The sequence below is a fragment of the Asparagus officinalis genome, unplaced genomic scaffold, assembly GCF_001876935.1.
Source record: "Asparagus officinalis unplaced genomic scaffold, Aspof.V1 AsparagusV1_Un690, whole genome shotgun sequence".
NCBI classification, from domain to species: Eukaryota; Viridiplantae; Streptophyta; class Magnoliopsida; order Asparagales; family Asparagaceae; genus Asparagus; species Asparagus officinalis.
In genome coordinates this window covers 48558-67007 of record NW_017972950.1, presented here as the reverse complement: position 1 = coordinate 67007, position 18450 = coordinate 48558, and the positions used below count along the sequence as shown (strand labels likewise).

Sequence of the window (18450 nt, the reverse complement as noted above, 5' to 3'; positions counted from 1 at the left end):
TTCCAAGTGCAACTCCAGGTGCCCCTTTCCCCCACCAAAAACATCATATAAAAAAAAAAAAAGATCGCTTGAATCGACAAAAAGAGACTAGAAGGCAGGCGGGCATTTTGCGGGCAGCGCCCCATCGGCACCGCTTCAGCCGACAAAGGCGCCCGCGCATCCAAGCGTCTTCCAGTTTCCACTCTCTTCTACACACGCTCCCTTGTTATATATATTATATATATATATATATATATATATATATATATATATATGGTTGAAGCTTCTTCAATAGACAAATCTTCAAGCTTCTCCTCTAAAATGGGAAAGATGGGCAAATCAATGGCGGCGAAAGCAAAAGCATGGAGATCTACCCCCTCGATCGCTACTATTTCTCATCCAAAGAGTCCGTGGTCGACAAGGATGGGACCCATGAAGACAGGATTCGGCGCTTGCAGTCCAAGTAATCCTCTGGGTTTTCTAGTGTTGAGTGTCTTTTTTTTTTTTCAAATTTAAGTTTCGTTTGGGCTAATTAATTAATTGCTTTTTGATGATGGGGGGGTGATCAGCTACGGAGCTCATGGGCTGAGGACCTGCGTCCGAGGGGTTCTCCTGGTCAGTTCCCCCACTTCTTTTTCTGCTCCGCTGTTTACTCCTGAATTTGGAATTTTTATTGGAATTTTTTTTTCAAGTGGAATTTAGATTTATTTTTTATTTTATTTTATTTTAACCAACTTGGTTGGTATTTACTTAATAAAATGTACCAGTTTCGAAGGGTTCCCTTAAACTTTGAGGTGACACGTAACCAATTCTGAATTTTATTTATCTCACATGATCCTAGCTGCAATTTGGGGGTGTCAAGCAAAAACCCCCAGACTTTGAACTTTTCTCACCGGGCCCTCCTCTACATGTAATTTACATAGGAAATTTTCCTAAGGACCCAAAATAGGGACCAATAGGGGAACAAGTGAGGTGTTCTCCTTCTATTGGATAATGAGTTAGCCATCATTAATGATGACCAACTCATTATCCAATAGGAGGGGGACACCACACTTGTCCCCCTATTGGTCCCATATTTTGGGTCCCTGTAGCAAAGCTCATTTACATAAATAAAATTTCTCCACTGGAAAAAAGCCAAAATTTAGGGAAGGGGATACGTTGCTTGAAATTTGAGATTTCTTTTTATTTTTCTCTCGGATATTTTAATTATTTACAAATTAGGTGTTGGTGTGGTTTTTGAGACATCCAGAGTACGGCCACGGGGTTTCATGAGATAAACAAAATTCCTACATATGCATATACATATACACAACATGCACACGTATATATATAGTTGCTGTATATATATATATATATATATGAAAAATTGTGTCAAGACTCTAAAAGCAATATCTTCATGTGCTGCAGCCCCTTCAATTTTTCCCCATGTGGTTCAGCTCTGAGAAGTGTGACATCTTGTGTTAGGTCTATTTAGAACTAATATGAACTCTTATAAGTCTAATTTAAATCATGTTATGTTTAATTCAACTTGTTTTAAGTCTAATTTAATTAGACTTAACATGAAATTAGACTTAAAAAATTAAATTAGACTAATAAAAAATCGTGTTAAGTCTAATTTCATGTTAAGTTTAATAAAAGTTCGTGTTAGTTCTAATAAAAGTTCGTGTTAAGTCTAATTTTATGTTAGGTCTAATAAAAGTTTGTGTTAGGTCTAATTTCATGTTAGGTCTAATAAAAGTTCGTGTTAGGTCTAATAAACGTTCGTGTTAGGTCTAATTGGAGTTCATGTTAGTTCTATTTCGGGTTCGTGTTAGTTCTAACTCAGTTCGTGTCAGTTCTAATTCATGAATTAAAAATAACACGAACTGAGGTAGTTCTAACTCAATTCGTATTAGTTCTAATTCATGAATTAGAACTGACACGAACTGAGTTAGAACTAACACGAACACGAAATAGAACTAACATGAGTGCCAATTAGACCTAACATGAGTTAGAACTGACAAGAATACGAAATAGAACTAATATGAACTCTAATTAGACATAACACGAACTTTTATTAGACCTAACACGAATTATTATTAGACCTAACATGAAATTAGACGACAAGTCTAATTTAACTTTTTTTAAGTCTAATTTCATGTTAAGTCCAATTAAATTAGACTTAAAATAAGTTGAATTAGACATAACATGATTTCATGTTAGATCTAATAAAAGTTCGTGTTAGGTCTAATAAAAGTTCATGTTAGGTTAAATTGGAGTACATGTTAGTTCTATTTCGTGTTCATGTTGGTTCTAACTCATGTTAGGTCTAATTGGTATTCATGTTAGTGCTATTTCGTGTTCGTATTAGTTCTAACTCAATTTGTGTTGGTTCTAATTCATGTTAGTTCTATTTCATGTTCGTGTTAGTTCTAATTCATGAATTAGAACTAACATGAACTGAGTTAGAGCTAACACGAACACAAAATAGAACTAACATAAATTAGAACTAATATGAGTTAGATCTAACATGAACACGAAATAGAACTAACATGAACTCCAATTAGACCTAACACGAACTTTTATTCGACCTAACACGAATTTTTATTAGACCTAACATGAAATTAAACCTAACACGAACTTTTATTAGAACTAACACGATTTTTTATTAGACCTAACATAAAATTAGACTTAACACGAATTTTTATTAGATCTAACATGAAATTAGACTTAACATGAACTTTTATTAGACCTAACACAAAATTTTAAGTCTAATTTCAATCATGTTAAATTCCTTTTAAGTCTAATTTAAATCATGTTAAGTCTAATTTAATTTTTTTAAGTCTAATTTCATGTCAAGTCTAATTAAATTAGACTTAAAATAAGTTAAATTAGACATAACATGATTTAAATTAGACTTAAAAGAAATTAAATTAGTTCTAATAAAAGTTCGTGTAGTTCTAATTGGAGTTCATGTTAGTTCTAATAAGAATTCATGTCAGTTTTAAATAGACCTAACATGAAAGAGATAAAGGCATTTTGGGGTTTTGTACTTTTTATCCTCTCTCTATGCTGAGTTAGCGGGTAATAATTGCTAAAAGAGGGTTGTAACACAAGATGTCACATTTCTTGGGGCTGAACCACATGGAAAAAAAGTAAAGGGGTTGCAGCACATGAAGATATTGCTTTTGGGGCTTTAACACAAATATATATATATATATATATATATATATATATATATATATATATATATATATATATATAGGTGAAAACTTGTGTCAACTTAAGTGGATAGAGAATAGTGTGTCCACCAAAGTTTTTAACCACTCATATTGCCTAGGGATCCTTGTATTATATAAAAAGGTGTTTTATATTAATAAATGTGTGGCTAGGAACTTTGGTGGACATCAACTTAAGTTGATAGGAGTCTTGACCTCTCGTCTCTCTCTCTCTCTCTCTCTATATATATAATATATATATTATATATATATATATATTATATATATATATATATTAATATTTGCTGTAAGTGATTGTTAACCCATAAAATTGCTGCTCCTCCCTGAACCCTACTGATACTACTTCCCTTAGCTGGCTGTGATCCCCAACCTTCCCCTGTGCACGCATCCACCCATCCATGCACGAAGCCATATATGCACGCGCGTTGGTTATGAGCCGGTGGCTCATTCAACAGAATGAGCACATTTTTCGTTTCTTATAATATGACCCAGGTTCTTTTGTAAATGAGCCAAACAAGAATCATTCAGGCTTGGTCCATAAGGAGTTGGACTAAAGTAATCTATCTTGACTCAGATGAAACGACCTTATTAAGTGTATTTAGCCATATATTTTTATCTAACACTCTTCCATTGTGGGACTAAATTTCTCATCTCATGACTTTGCTAGACCAATTGATCCTGAACTGAATGGATGTGAGACAATCGTAACAATCCTTCGTTGTCGCTCTAATTAAGCATCAAGTATCTTGTGTTCCCTTTCTGATATGTGATGATCAGATATATACTGAAGGCGCTTTTCCCAGTCATATTTTTAGAAAAATCAACAAATCTCATTTATTGTATATATGCTGTAACCATCACAATCTCTTAAAATAGGTCGAATTGTATCAACAACCACATGTTCTACTGTTGCAAGTGAGAAACTCGACCTTCAGTCTTCCAGGAGGCCGTCTGCGACCCGGTGAATCAGGTTAGTCTATATTGCGAGACGTCTAATTTCCAGCCATCGTAATCTCATTTTAAAGGACCCAATATGTTCGGTCTGCAGTTTTTTTAGAGTATAAGCCATTTTGAGTAAAACGCATTAATGCTTTTGATTGAAACAGACACTGCAGGATTGAAGCGCAAGCTCTCAAGAAAGTTATCTCATAATAATAGTGATGACGGTGATTGGGAGGTATAGTTTTTTTGGTTTGGTAATTAATCTCTGTAATAATCGAAACGTTTAATTGCCATTAAGTCTCTTGTCCTATAAGCGGATTATCTGCTTATTACCCCTAAACCTTCTCTTCGAGTCTTTTGACCCCAAGATCTCACATGGAGGTATCTCCCCGTTATCTGTATCCGTCGTGCTGGTTTCACGTGACGTGAAAGCAATTGTCCAGAGGTTAATTTCGGATAGACTCCCTGTACTATCGCCCGATTGCAGATAACCCCCCTGCCGTTGTTGCAGATAAACCCCGAGTGAAATTGTTTTGACTCATAAACTGGAAAATTGTTTTTTTTTCACAAATAGACGCCTTGAGGAATACGCCTTTTTAATATAGGTACAAATAATGGAGATACAACTCCGTTTGAGCATCAGGGGTTCTAAGTGCTAATAATAGAAACTAGGTGTACGTAAAGGGACCGAGTCCTATGGTATGTAGGATATATATGCAAGTAAACCCTAATAGAAAATCTACTCAGTACAACTGGTCCTCCTTCCTCTTTCAGGTAGGAGAATGCATCGGAATGTGGTGGCGCTCTGATTTTGAAACTTTACCTTACCCATACATGCCTCGAAAGCCAAAGGTATCCCTATATGCCTATCAAAATATCCTCTCATATGACAACTTTTAGTTAACTAATTAGGCATGTATTTTCTTCTTAAGGAATGCACGAAGCTTTTCCTTGTTAGCCTGCCGATGGCTTGGCAGTTTGTTGTGCCAAGAAACATGAAACTGCTTGCTGTTCCGATACGCCAGCTCCATGATAATTGCAAGGTCAGATTTATTATTATCATTATTATTATTTGAAACTATGTGTAAATTCGTGTAGTACTATTGTTTTCCGACGAACTTTGAATTGGTTATGTCGCAGACGTACGGCCCAATTATCTCTGGTATCCCTCAGCTGTTATCGAAGTTTACTATCAAAATCATGCAAGATTGAATCAGAGTTGCATACACCAAGAAAGAGCAAAAGATTCAGTAGTCAGAATTTAGTGTTAGTTTTTGTAGTAGTTTAGTGTGTATATATTATGGGATGAAGTGGATATGTTTGTACAAATTGGCGCTATGCTTCGAGTTTTTACGGTTCTTGTATGTGTAACTGTGTGTGCATGTCAATGGAAATGTATTGCCAAAAGCTTAATCAAAATCTATGAAGGTATTTGTATTTGTTAAAAGTTACCAAATTCGAAACTGTATTCGAATATCCATGTCTAGAGTTTTCCGAATTCGAACTTGAATATTTAGTATTTGAAAAATATTTATGAATATCCATCAATATTTGTCGAGTATCAAGTAGAGTCATTCCGCTGAAGTCTTTATGACTTTTAAATAGTATTTAAATTTATAATTAAATTATTCCTTTATAATTATGATGTGTGTACGTTTACTTTGAATACTTCATTAGAAAACTAATTTAAGATAATTTAAGTCTTTCAAAATCAATATATAGAACTTGAGTACAAATGATAAGTGCAACGAAAATATACCATCATGTGTTAATTATACAAAATTGTAAGCAATCAAATTTTAAAAGAATATTTGATAAGCAAACGAATTAAATATACATTTAGCGACGCAGCTTGTTGCCTGTTTGTCATCATCACATGTATAATATTTTTTTATATAAAAAAAAGGAAAAGAAAATCATTATTGGTTTCTCCACATTTGCTTATATTCTTGCTTATATTCTATTCGCTAACGAACTCAAATACTAAAAAAATACTTTATAGTGTTAAATGAACTATCGAATCAAATATAACTATATAGTTACTCAAATAATTAACAAACTATTTGTTAATTATTTGGTTCGTTTCCGACACTAATAGCTAGTAAGTAAAAAAAAAAAAAAAAACCTCCTATCATCACACTAGCAAAGCTTGTAAGTAAACCACACACTCGCCGGTACCACTTTATACATCAAATTCAAGAGTGATTTCCTTCGATATGATCGTCATTAGAAGAGTTGTCTTCTTCAAGAGAAACATACTCGCTTTGATCCCCGTCGCTCGCGGGCACAGGCTTTATCTCCTCCAATTTCCTCTTCTCCTTCTGCACGACTTGCCTGGGCATCACCTCAAGAAGAAAGCTTCCGCCGTTCCAAATGGAGGCCGAGACCTTCAGTATCTGGAATATCACGTGCAACTCATAGGAGAGGAATATGGGGACCGTTAGAGCGAGGGTTGCGACCGTGAAGACTGCTTGGAAAAAAATGTACATGGTCGGTCGGTTCTGATCGCCTAGAAGCCCGCTTAACCGCCACCAGATGTTGTTCGCCTTCTGCGCTTTCTTCGATAGCTCTCTGAAAAACCGAGATAGTAGCCACTGTCACCCTCAATTTTCTCAAGCAGAAAAGAATTGTCTTTTTTTTTTAAAAAATGGACTAACTATGTGGTTTTTGACGACATATAAAAGCTACCGTTGGTCCCAGTCTACAAATTTACCACAGATCAAGCCAATCCATAAGTTCATCAAGAATTCAATCAATCAATATACTATTAGCAAATAGGAACCACCAAGTGCACTGTAAGCCCTCCACCAACTATTCCAACAAATTTATCGGTCTACAGATGCTAAGAGCACAAATATTCCAACTAAGTTATCAGTCTACAGATCCTAAGAGCACAACTTATTAATTGAACTGTGAATATGTCTCATCCGAGATCAAGAACAAAATTTGAGATAACTCAAGTATGGCATTGGTACAACACAGAAAGCTAAAATATGTTCGGAGATATGGCAGAAGCTAGGTCAATCTCAATATATACGAGGTTAATTGCAGACGCACCCCTTGAACCTTAAAAGGTGTAACTTTTTGCCCTCAATTTAGAGAGCAATTTAGTCTTTTATTGTTGAGTTAAGCTGAGATAATGGATAATTTATCATTACATGATTTTCAAGTGACATCTCAACCTATCTTTGAAATAACGTCATCCAGAGTTCAGGGTGTGTACATGCTAATAAACTAGTGTAGGGGTTATACGTGACAGCATCATGGTATAGGGGACGTATCTGCAATTAAAGCTATATAATATTACATAAAAAGAGTGGTGAAGTAGAATTAAAACCTATAAGAAGTCATGACTTTTAGGATCTGTTATTAGTCTCTTCCCATGAAGGAAATTAATGATAGTACATGGTTTTTTTCTGCTGATTAAAAGTTTGTGGTATTTTACCCAAAAGAATTTAATGTATCTTTTTGCACAAAATTGTAATAGTTCATGATTGTTTTCTAAAGTTTACCCAAAGCATAGTCATTATTGCTCTCTTTCATGTCAGTTCACTGCAAATCAAGCCAGTTTCTGTTCTATTCTATACTGAGCAGTTGGACCAATTTCCACTTGTATTCTTTAGAAGAAGTCCTAATGTTACCGATCTCTCTCTAAAAGCATCATAAACCAAAAACTTTATAAAGTACTGAGTTCATCAAGAATTCAATCCACGACCTTCAGTTATTTGGTTACACCAATTGCATTATAATCACTCTCCCAGATTCCGGCCAATTTATCAGTGCTGGTGCCAATATTATTTCATTGAAGATTAAGAAAAGTTTGAGAGACCTCAGGCATGAGAACACTAAAATATGCTCAGTTACTTAGGAGAATCTTGTATACCGCAATATATAATATTACGCTAATAAAAAGAGTGGTGAAGTAGATGTAGGACCTGTAAGAAGTCATGACTTCAGGATCCCTCAATAGCCTTTGTCGACGCAGAACATTGACAATAAGGAAATATAAAAGCTGCCACAGGGTGTATGCAACCAAAGGAACAACAAACAGCCATGTCCATAGATATGACTTGTCCTCAACATATGGCCACGATATCCTTGCTGCTTTTCCCACTGGGTGCATGGCAGCAAATGTTTCTGGGTCCCACCATCTTACAGTGAAGAAAACTATACCTGAAATGAAACATTTTTTATGAGCTATATAAGCCATGGCAAAATGCATTCCATAAGGAAAGACTGCTTGCAATTCCTACCCAAGAGACAAAGATTTACAGCTAGGTAAACAGTTGACAAAGTTCGATGCGACTTAAATCTACTATTGGTGGTAGTTCCTTATATGAAAGGCGTTAATGATGGTAAGCATGAATGTAAACAATTAACAAATGTACTGTTGACCATACTACGCAGCAATCGATATGAAAAGCCATAGTTAAGGGCATGTTTGGCAAATCACTATTTTAGGAAACCTAATAGAAGGCCCTTGTTACTCATATTTAAGAACCCTTCTACAGGGTGTAAATAAACACAGAAAATGTTTGTTAAGTCCAATTACTTATAAGGATCTGCATTAGAGAGCAGAGGAGTCGTTTTTTTTTTCCTCCTTTTCTTTTTCTTTCACTGGATCTGAGATTAGACTTTATCATCATCCATCGCCTGGCAAAGTAGTCTGCGGAGCATCGATGAGAGTTCTTGGAGAACAATCGAAAGGATATTTGGAGATCTAGGGACATGGGATGGAGCTTTTGGATTTGTTAGAGGGCAAAGAATCTTTTCACATCAATATGTAAACCTCCTTAAAAAGGCCAAAAAGAAAAATTGAAATTTCCCAACTTATCACTTCCTTACTTATAAGGAGAAGGTAAATTAGCAGAGTTTACCAAACATGTAACGTTAACCCTCAATAAGGAAAATCACTCTTGTAAGGTAAACATGTCCTATGAGAAAAGAAAAACTTTTTTATATTTTGGTGGGGTGGGGAGTGGTGTAAACATAAGCTCATGAACGTATACCTACTAGGTGATTCCAAGTCTTCATGTAATTCTTAAGCCTTCTCGCTAAAATGTGTTTTACACTTCATATGCACCTCCTCTCAGTTATCAAACAAGGATTAGTCTTCACATTTTCTATTCCATGCAGCTGTATAACATGCGTTTCTCCGTTACCTCTCGTCCTTATCCAACCAAAGAAACTAGAAGAATCCAGCGTTGCTGCCACTGTTCCTCTCCCTTTCTCCTTGTTCATATAGAGTTTTTTTGAATAGCTTCAAAGCTAGAGTTTTGTGTTGGGGCCATGGCCATACATTAGTCATTTTTGGACCTCATGAGAAAGGAGGTCAGAAAAGGGTAAAAGAAATTAAAAATGAAAATGAAAATAAATTGGTAAAGGTAATACAATCTTCTACAAGAAATCAATATAGTGAAGCAGACACAAATTAATAAACAACACAATTTGATAACTTTTGTAAAGGGGAACTCAAGCTGTGTAATTAAAATATCACTCGCCAATTGCACTCAAGATGGCACAAAAATCTTCAATATAAGCACAGTACAAGGAGGTCTCTCGATCTATTTCCATCTAAAGTTGCATATAATAAATGCGCTAAGAAACAGTATGCTTATCTGCATTATATTAAGAGGATTACAGTCTCACCAGGTAAGAGGTGTATTAGGACACTGACAATCTTATCAACAGAACTGAAAACCAAGCTACAACGCCAAACGATCAAAGCCCAAGCCAATGGACCCTGCAAAAATTTAGCTGACATAATGAAATAGATCTTATGAGAAAAAAATTACACGGCATAATAAAAGAATATCTCAGTGCTTACTTCAGCAAATGAAAAGCAGACCATGAAAAGCTTTTGATTCTTTGGGTAGAACAGGAGCATAACCAGGAAGATTGTATTAGCATAGTAGCAGAAATCCTGAAATTTGAAATTTTCACCATTATCTGTTGTTCAGTAAAGCCATTTCAGAGAAGAATCTGAAGCAAGCAAAGCAGCAGAGAAACATCCTTAATTTACTCCCCAGACGCAAAACTAAATGTAGTAGTAATTGTGTGTAGAAGCAGTAGTACGGTTGTAGTAATCCAAAGGGGAAAACCACCACCACCGAAAATGCGATCAGCACAACACAAAGATTAACATATTCATGACAAGTTCGAGTTTCTACATATAAATAAAGTCAGAATATTCACAATTCCATTTCCTAATCAAGATATTTTAATATTTTATCAACAAACCTATTCTAGATAAGCTTATGATAGTGTTGTGGGAGATAAAATGGTTGTATAGAAAAGAACCCGGTATATGGCAGATCAATTGGTATGATAAACATGTATATGATAAAGCAACAACAAAGGTGAAAACAATTGAAGAAAAGACTAAGCTATTTTGTAGTACCACATATTTGCATCAAGTATCATCTTTAAGCTCTCATTGGTTAAGAACAAATTCACTAGACAAATTTGACACAAAGCCCCAGGAAGTATTTTATCTGTAGATAAATAGTATTAGTTATGGGACTAGAGAAGACAAAGCAAAAATGTGGCGAGAAGCTCTCCAATTCACAGGATTGAAACAGCAAAACAGAACTAGAATACATGGAACGTAAGTCTAGCAAAACTGTGAAAAAGAATGATTTTATAGTACATATTAACGATCAAGAAATACCTAGGAGAAATAACTCTCACTATTCAGGAATAGTTAGTTCATTAAGTCAAGTTCAGATGATTAAAAGTGGAGGAGCAACTTCTGGAATCCTATACGAGATCATGGAGTACCCATGAAATTGAAGGAAAAGTTCTATAGCAGTGCTACTTTATTGATCAGATGTTGATCAATTGAAAAAAAAATGTGCAAAAAGAGGAGCATAACAAGAAACAAAATCACAATAACTGTGTGGATATACACTAAAAGACATTATATTAAATGAGTGCATTTATAGGTCGCTCCCATAGATAATAAATGAGTGATGATAATTTTCTTGATTTTATTGGACCAAATAGAATAGATGGTAAAACTTCAGAAATAAAGGAGGATAATGATAACACTGATTGTAAGTAGATGCCTCAGATATGTGCACAAAGCTAATCCATGGCGAGTCAGGTAGAAAGAATGCACAAAAAACATAGTTCCATGTTTGGAGCAAATAGTAAAACACACATTCTATTAGCTAGGATGGAAACAATAATGTAGATCGCATGTCTTAGCCAAGCAAATGTTTACACATAGCATGCTATATAACTAAAACACAACATGTTGGAACGATGTACAAGAAGTTGGTTTCAGAAGTCCTTACAAATTACAATAGAAACATACTCAAATTACAAATTACAACAGAAACATATTCGACTGTGCAACTTCTAGGATTTAAGTTCACATACAAAGTTCATGATGGCTTTGCTTGCTCATTGAAAAACTACCTTATAAAGCATGCACATAAAATCAATAACAAAGTAATAAACTAAATAGGGGAAATGCTTCTGAAACTTTAACGCAAATTGTGCCTTGCAAAGGGAGCGATGGTAGAGAAATCTTAAAATTCAACTATCGCTTACCAAGAGGTAATAGTGCCATTTCTTGTACCGATAGTATATCCATCGCAAAGGAACAAATGTAAAGTAGAAGAAACAATACACATATGGAACATCCTGGGGTCCTAAAATCAATTAAAATTCAAATTATCAAAATTCAACAATCAAATATCTTAATTAATCACCCAAAAAGGGGTAAAATACTACAATACTTACGAGCTCCCAAGAGATAGCAAAATGCACCAAATCCAAGGACACCCACCAAATGTGTAACCTAAATTCCCAACAAAATCAACAAAGGCACAACATTTTAGAACGGACAAATTCAAAAAGTTTTTACCATATTGGTCTCAGATTCTCATCTATTTTAAAAGTAGTTCCCCAAAATTTGATATTGTAAAAAAGTTCTTCAAAGACCCTTAGTAAGAAGAGTTAGTGTCTTTAGTTTAAGTATTTTAATTTAACCCAAAATGAAAGTAACATAGTTTCAATTTTCTTGTTCGCGTTCAGTGTCTTCAGGACACGCCGCGGCAGCAGCCCCCCCCCCCCAGGCTCAACTCTTCGAGAATTATTAGGTTCCGATCACTATCCACTATCCATCTTCTTAGATAACTCAAATCAAAGCCTATTCTTAAAGTCAATAATGTGAAGGACTTGTTGATGCTATTTCCAATAACAGCGACAACAATAGTCAACTTCTCAAAATAATCATTTCCCTTCTTAATATTCATTTTCTTTGAACCAGAAGCGGAACGACACTCATCAATAACTTCCATATCCGACTCTTTTATCATGTCTGTTGGTGCTTTAGCATACTTTTCAGTTGTCTCATCTTTCTAAAAATTATACACAATCTTTCATAGTGCAGGAGAGATTTGCTCCTCCACTTTTCGGCCCCTTGCGTGACTACAATTTTGAAGACAATTACAATAAATTGATAGTTATTGTCTTCAAAATTGTTGTCACACAAGAGGATCGAAAAGTTGAGTAACAAGCCTTTCCTGCACTATGAATAGCTATGTAAATTTTACAAGAAATATAGGACAATCAAAAAGCATGCTAAGGCACCAGTGAACATTATGTTGTGTAAGAGTTAGATGTGACGAATATTAATGATTGTGGTTTTTGTATCTGCCTTTACTGCCTTTGGTTCAAACAAGAAGAAGAAGATTAAGACACAAAATGATGGTTTAGAGGAGTTGACTATCGATGCTACTATTTTTTGTTGATACCATCGAGAAGTCATTAGTCCTTCATACTCTAACTTCAAAAATAGCTTCGATTTTGAGTTACTCAAGATGAGAGATGTTGTTCTTAACGAAGTCATGAAGATAACTAGCCTGACCATTGAAGAAAAAATTGAAGTTTCCTTCGGGAATTATGCCTTGAGTTGTTGATTTTTAGTATAGATATGACTTTTGACACTTCAAAAACTTGCGTCTTTTTGGAATGTGCAATATGCTATGTGTTGTTATTGGTAACTTTTTATTAAGGATATGATCTCTAGCAAATATAGCCGCCCCAAGCCCTAGCTGCAAATACCATTTCCTCCATTATCTTCTCATGGCTTCCTGAATCCCGTTCTTAACTCACTCGCATATCCTCCATTAAAAAAGAGCAATATGCGCAATTATCCAAAAGATGCACATTTTCACGCTCCATAAGTAACATCCTCACCCCCAAAACCATATTCCTATCCTCATCTCAAAGCTTCTAAAAATAGTTTGAGCTTCAATCCAGAGATGGGCTTCGACCCAAAGATGGCTCCACCCAAGAGATTTCTAATACTCTCAAGTGGGAGGCATTTGTATCCCTTCTCTACACCACTGCTCGTAATCCTCAGGTTCTTTTTCCATATGAAGGGTTGATGGGTGCACTAGGCCCACGAGCATATTTTTTGCGAAAATCATTTTTGCTGTGAAAAGAGCAGATATAAGGTCTACCACATTCTACCACAAGCTTGCCTCTTGGGAACTAGCGTTCAAATTCACACCAACATGATGGACTTAATAAACGCATTTGATGATAACATCCCGATTGTGTACATCATCGGAGAGAAATACTAGATCGAGAGCTATCAAGGTCCCTTGTCATTGAAAATTTCACACTACTTGATGACATGATAGGCTTGGACAACAAATTTCAATCAGAGTATTATATTGCGTGTGAACTAAGAGAACCCGTGGTAATGTTCATTAATGGAGAAGTAGCGGCTAGCAATGAAAATTTTTGGATTCTACTTGTTGATGGTTCAAAGGTAGCAAGGCGCTTGACTTACTCCAGAGATGGAGTAATCATCTCTTTTTAAGGAATTGATCAAGCTTTCCTAAACGTCATGGCTCTACCCTACTATGCAAAGGATCCTGTCAAGGCTATGGAGACGTGCGTTTTCGAGGATACACCACATATTGCAATGGCCCTAGCCTATTCTCAAACTAATCTATTGTGGAATGCTTGGAAGCCCATCACAAGACCTTGCTGCTTGCGATTCAACCACACGACAAATTTGTGGCAAATTCAAGCCTCTATGATTTAGCCTCTAATCAAATAGTGAAAATATAGATGTTCAATAGTTTTTTCGATGAAATTCCTACTGCTTTTGGCAAGGACAAGTAGAGAGTCACCCAATTGCTGTTCTGTATCCCGTGGGAACTATTCCAGCCTGAGAGGTGAGGATTATGATATTTCTAGTTAACAAGTTAAGCACTATTTCTAGATGCTTAACTATTGTTAGGTTTTTTTTTTCTTGGTTATGTTCTAAAAAGCATCTTAGGTTGTGTGATGCTTGTTAAATGGTATAGTTTTTTTTTTTTTACTTGTATGGTAAAATCTATCTTGGGCTTTTATTTTGGAGATGCTTTTACTGCTTTTGTTGTTTGAAGTTAAATAGTAGTTGTTTGTCGTGGGTGAAGTAAAAAATATATGATCTTTAGCACTTTTTGGAACCTTTTGCCTAGGATATGCTTTTATGATTTATGTATATAGTACTATACTAGCTATTATGATTTATTAAATTGTTATTGCTCCTATCCCCCTCTTATTTTTTATGTGTAACATGTTTGGATATGTCAATATATTCATGGATACAGGATATTATTTACAAGTTTGTGGACATGTTGCTGTATGGAATTTGAGTGTTATTAATATGGATGATATAATGTTAATCCAGCACAGGTTAGTCCTAATTCCATATTGACATGGGACTGGGATTCGAGCATCATAATCCTAAAGAGTTTAAACAGAGAACCAAATTTTGGATAAGGATTATAAATATCAAACTCACCTCATCCCTGTCCGAATTGAAGTCTCGTTCCCACTCCCAGTCCCATTAGGAACCAAACGACCCAACACTGCCTATGAATATTTTCGTAGTTTAAACCTTGAAATAGTTACGTGTTTATTTCTGGTGGCATTGTTACTTTTGTGATTGTGAACACATTGTGAAGAATAAAAATGAATATGAAATTTTCAACCAGATATGTTTATTGTGATTATGTTTTGAATATTTTACTATGATATTTGTTAGTAACTTAGTCCAACTTATATTGAACTTAAGAATTTTATTAAAATAATTTTTTATGTTTTGAGATTATGTTCCTAATTGTTAAAATTCTATGATATTTGTTAGTAACTTAGTCCAACTTATATTGAACTTAAGAATTTTATTAAAATAATTTTTTATGTCTTGAGATTATGTTCCTAATAGTTAAAATTATTACAGAAAATTCTATATTTCTAAATTAATCCATAAGAAAACATGTAACCAAGATTATGGTTTATGTTAAATGTAGTATAAACTACTGAGAGGCAAACATTAAGTTATACATATCATTATTTTCAACATTTGTATTAGGTCCATTTAGTCCCGCATCGGCTGCGTGGGGAGCTTGATGTGGGTTTATAAGGGATTTGGATTGCCGTCCCTCTAACAACTAACTTTCCACAAATTTCACAAAAACACCACAACAGGCCCTTAATGGCTTTAGGGTTTGTTGCCGGGTTGAAGACAGAGTTACAATAGGAAAAGAGAGAAACTAACTTTCATTACATTTATTTGGGGTTAAAGTAACCACTTTAATCTAGAGTAACTAATTTGGGATAAACCAATGCTTATTTTGTAATTTTTAAGTTTTAGGGATTTGAAGGACCAACATTTCAAAACCCCATTCAAAAAATACCCATCATTTCCAAAAGGAGAAGAAAAAAAAAGTGAAGACCTTGTTGATGAATCTCTCGTGCTCCTCGGCTTGCTTAGCGATCTTAACAGCTTGCTTCGATAGTATCTTCTTCGTCTGAACAGCTTGCTTCGACAAAATCTCCCTCGTTTGAACAACTTTCTAAATAAAGCAACAAAAAAAATTAAAAAATTTGATAAAAATTGGATCTTTTTTTGGGTTTGATTGCGGGAATACCTTTGATCGGTCGGCGATCCTTTGCCTGACCCTTCGAAATGTCTCCCCGTCGTCGACGCTCGCCTCCGCTTCAGACATCTTCAACGTATGTGAGAGAGAGAGAGAGAGGATTTAGAGAGAGATTGGGTGGGGGGGGCTGTAGAAAAAGATTGGATCGTAGAGGGGCTTATTTAATATTTGTTCTTGTGTGCTTTCTTTTTTGGAGCGACGACGGGCTTCTTTGGCAACGGGTAGCACGTGGATATGGAATCCGGATCATTAGATGTGCTTTACTTTATGGTACCACAAAATTTTTTATTTTTATATTAAATATCACATGTTGCATTTTGATAGAAAATATCATAATATCTCTAAAAAATTTGTATGTTACTATCATCGATCATGCAAACGTGAAAATTTTCATCCGAATATATCTTTATTATGCTTAAATGTTAATTTTACGCTAATAACATTTATTAGATTTGCTACTAAATCAATCAGTTTTTTTAAAAACTTATCTTAATCCTACTTGAAAATAGACTTGAGATATTTCTAATAAAAATTTTAACAAATATTAATGGTTAGAAAGTACTAATAAATATCATATAGAAACATTCGAGTGAAAATTTCTACGTTTTCATGACCAATGGCAGTGACGTGCAAATTTTAAAAACTTTATAGTTTTTTTTTTACCAAAATACAATTTACGACATTTAATTGTTAAAACTAGAAATGTTATGATAATTTTGTGCAATTTAGCCTTTACTTATTGTCCTCGTAAAGTTATAAATCTTAATATTACATCTCTATTATCTTAGATCAGTCCTATCATTTTCAATTCTAGTTTACACCTCAACATCTTCCTCTGATGATTTAGATAAAAAGAGTCATTTTTTTAGTTCGATTAATATGGAACCTAAGATGCGGGAATCTAAAAATTAGAGTGATAAACTCATGCATAAACGAAATGCTTAAAATATTGTTAATAGATTCTGAGTATAGTAAATGACACAAAAGAACATAGGTCATATAAAGCCACTTTGACTCTGACCAACATTAAACAGCGTGCTTTAAAGAAATGTTAAATTTTTACAATTCTTTTAATTTGTAGGTAACATAAAAGAGGCCTAGCATTTTTCATTTTGGGCCTTTCTGTTGATTTCCTCGTAAAAGCAACGACTGCAATTCTTTATTTGCCAGGGGCTTAAGTGCGAAATTCAGAATTCTGAAGTCCAAGAAATCGCTCGGCAAGGGTGGCACTGGAGGCAGAGTTCATTTCAGCGCTATGATTGGCATATTTACACGTGTCAGATAACTTAAATTAAGGGTAAATATCAGAAAACCCCCCTCAACTTTAGATTATTATTATAAAACCCCCTTAACTTTTGAAATATGAGAAAAGCCTCTTAAGTATGGTGATCAATTACAAAATCCCTGTTTAACTTTCAGATTTTACCATTAACATCCTTAACTTTGAAATTTTGTCGGGAAAGCCCTCTAAATCAGGATTTTTTGATAAATTTTAAAAGTTAAAGGGAGTTTTCTGCTAACCACTAAACTTAAGGGGATTTTTGATATTTTGAAAGTTAAGCAGTGTTATAGCCGTTTTAGCGATGAAAAATAAATTCCAATCAATTGCAGACAAGTGTCCAACTTTACGCATAATCAAATCAGTGTGTTAAAGATAATCAGAGGCCCAATCCGATCAACTCGGCACGTCGACATCTTGCGAGGACGACTCGAAAGGCGTCACGTGTCGACGACCCGAAAGACGTTACGTGTTGACGACCCAAAAGGTATTACATGTCGTCCATGTTTAATCACTCACTCGATCGACTAATCAGCCAACACTTTGCAAGGACGACTCAAAAGGCGGTACTTCTCGACCACAAGACGAATAGAAAGGCGATGAAATATCTCAAGCCTCGAGCCCCCTCCTATGCACTGGCGACCAATCACCTCATAATAAATACCATTAAATACATTATGGACGCCATCATTTCTCTGCCCCCAATAGTATTTATTACACATCGGACCACGTCAGCACCGCACACCCCCAATCACTTCGCATTGAATACCAAAGTGACATCTCCTCCACTCATCGGCCGACACCTGTAAAGCAGAGACTGATGTGGCCATCATCCCATACTCGGTCAAAATTGTCATTCTACCATTCTACTACCACTATAAATAAGCGTACTATTTTCAACAATAAGGTAAGATCTTTTTCACTACTGACTGTGCTTAAGAACTACTGCAATTCATTTTTACTTTTTGACTCAAGCAACTCACTAACTTGATCGTCGGAGGAATAACCGGAGAACCCAACCCCGTCCTCTTACGATTTTTCTGGTGCCTTACCGTAGGGTTCTTCTTTTCTTCTTCTG

General features: G+C 35.1%; 2 protein-coding genes across 2 annotated transcripts; one reads left to right on the top strand and one right to left on the bottom strand.

Moving 5' to 3' along the window:
* Positions 1-212: 212 nt before the first annotated feature.
* Positions 213-5578, top strand: LOC109828072 (pre-mRNA cleavage factor Im 25 kDa subunit 1). The gene is made up of 7 exons (XM_020395109.1): positions 213-442; positions 549-594; positions 4074-4167; positions 4304-4374; positions 4914-4991; positions 5072-5182; positions 5280-5578. The coding sequence occupies exons 1-7, from the start codon at positions 342-344 to the stop codon at positions 5349-5351; spliced, it is 573 nt and encodes a 190-aa protein (XP_020250698.1). The 5' UTR covers positions 213-341; the 3' UTR covers positions 5352-5578.
* Positions 5579-6122: 544 nt separating this feature from the next.
* LOC109828073 (uncharacterized membrane protein C776.05-like) lies at positions 6123-16278 on the bottom strand. The gene is made up of 8 exons (XM_020395110.1): positions 16085-16278; positions 15890-16009; positions 11889-11946; positions 11697-11797; positions 9967-10062; positions 9789-9882; positions 8075-8312; positions 6123-6710 (listed from the first exon to the last, which is right to left on the bottom strand). Exons 1-8 carry the CDS (start codon positions 16160-16162, stop codon positions 6335-6337), a joined length of 1161 nt encoding a protein of 386 aa, XP_020250699.1. The 5' UTR covers positions 16163-16278; the 3' UTR covers positions 6123-6334.
* Positions 16279-18450: the final 2172 nt, after the last annotated feature.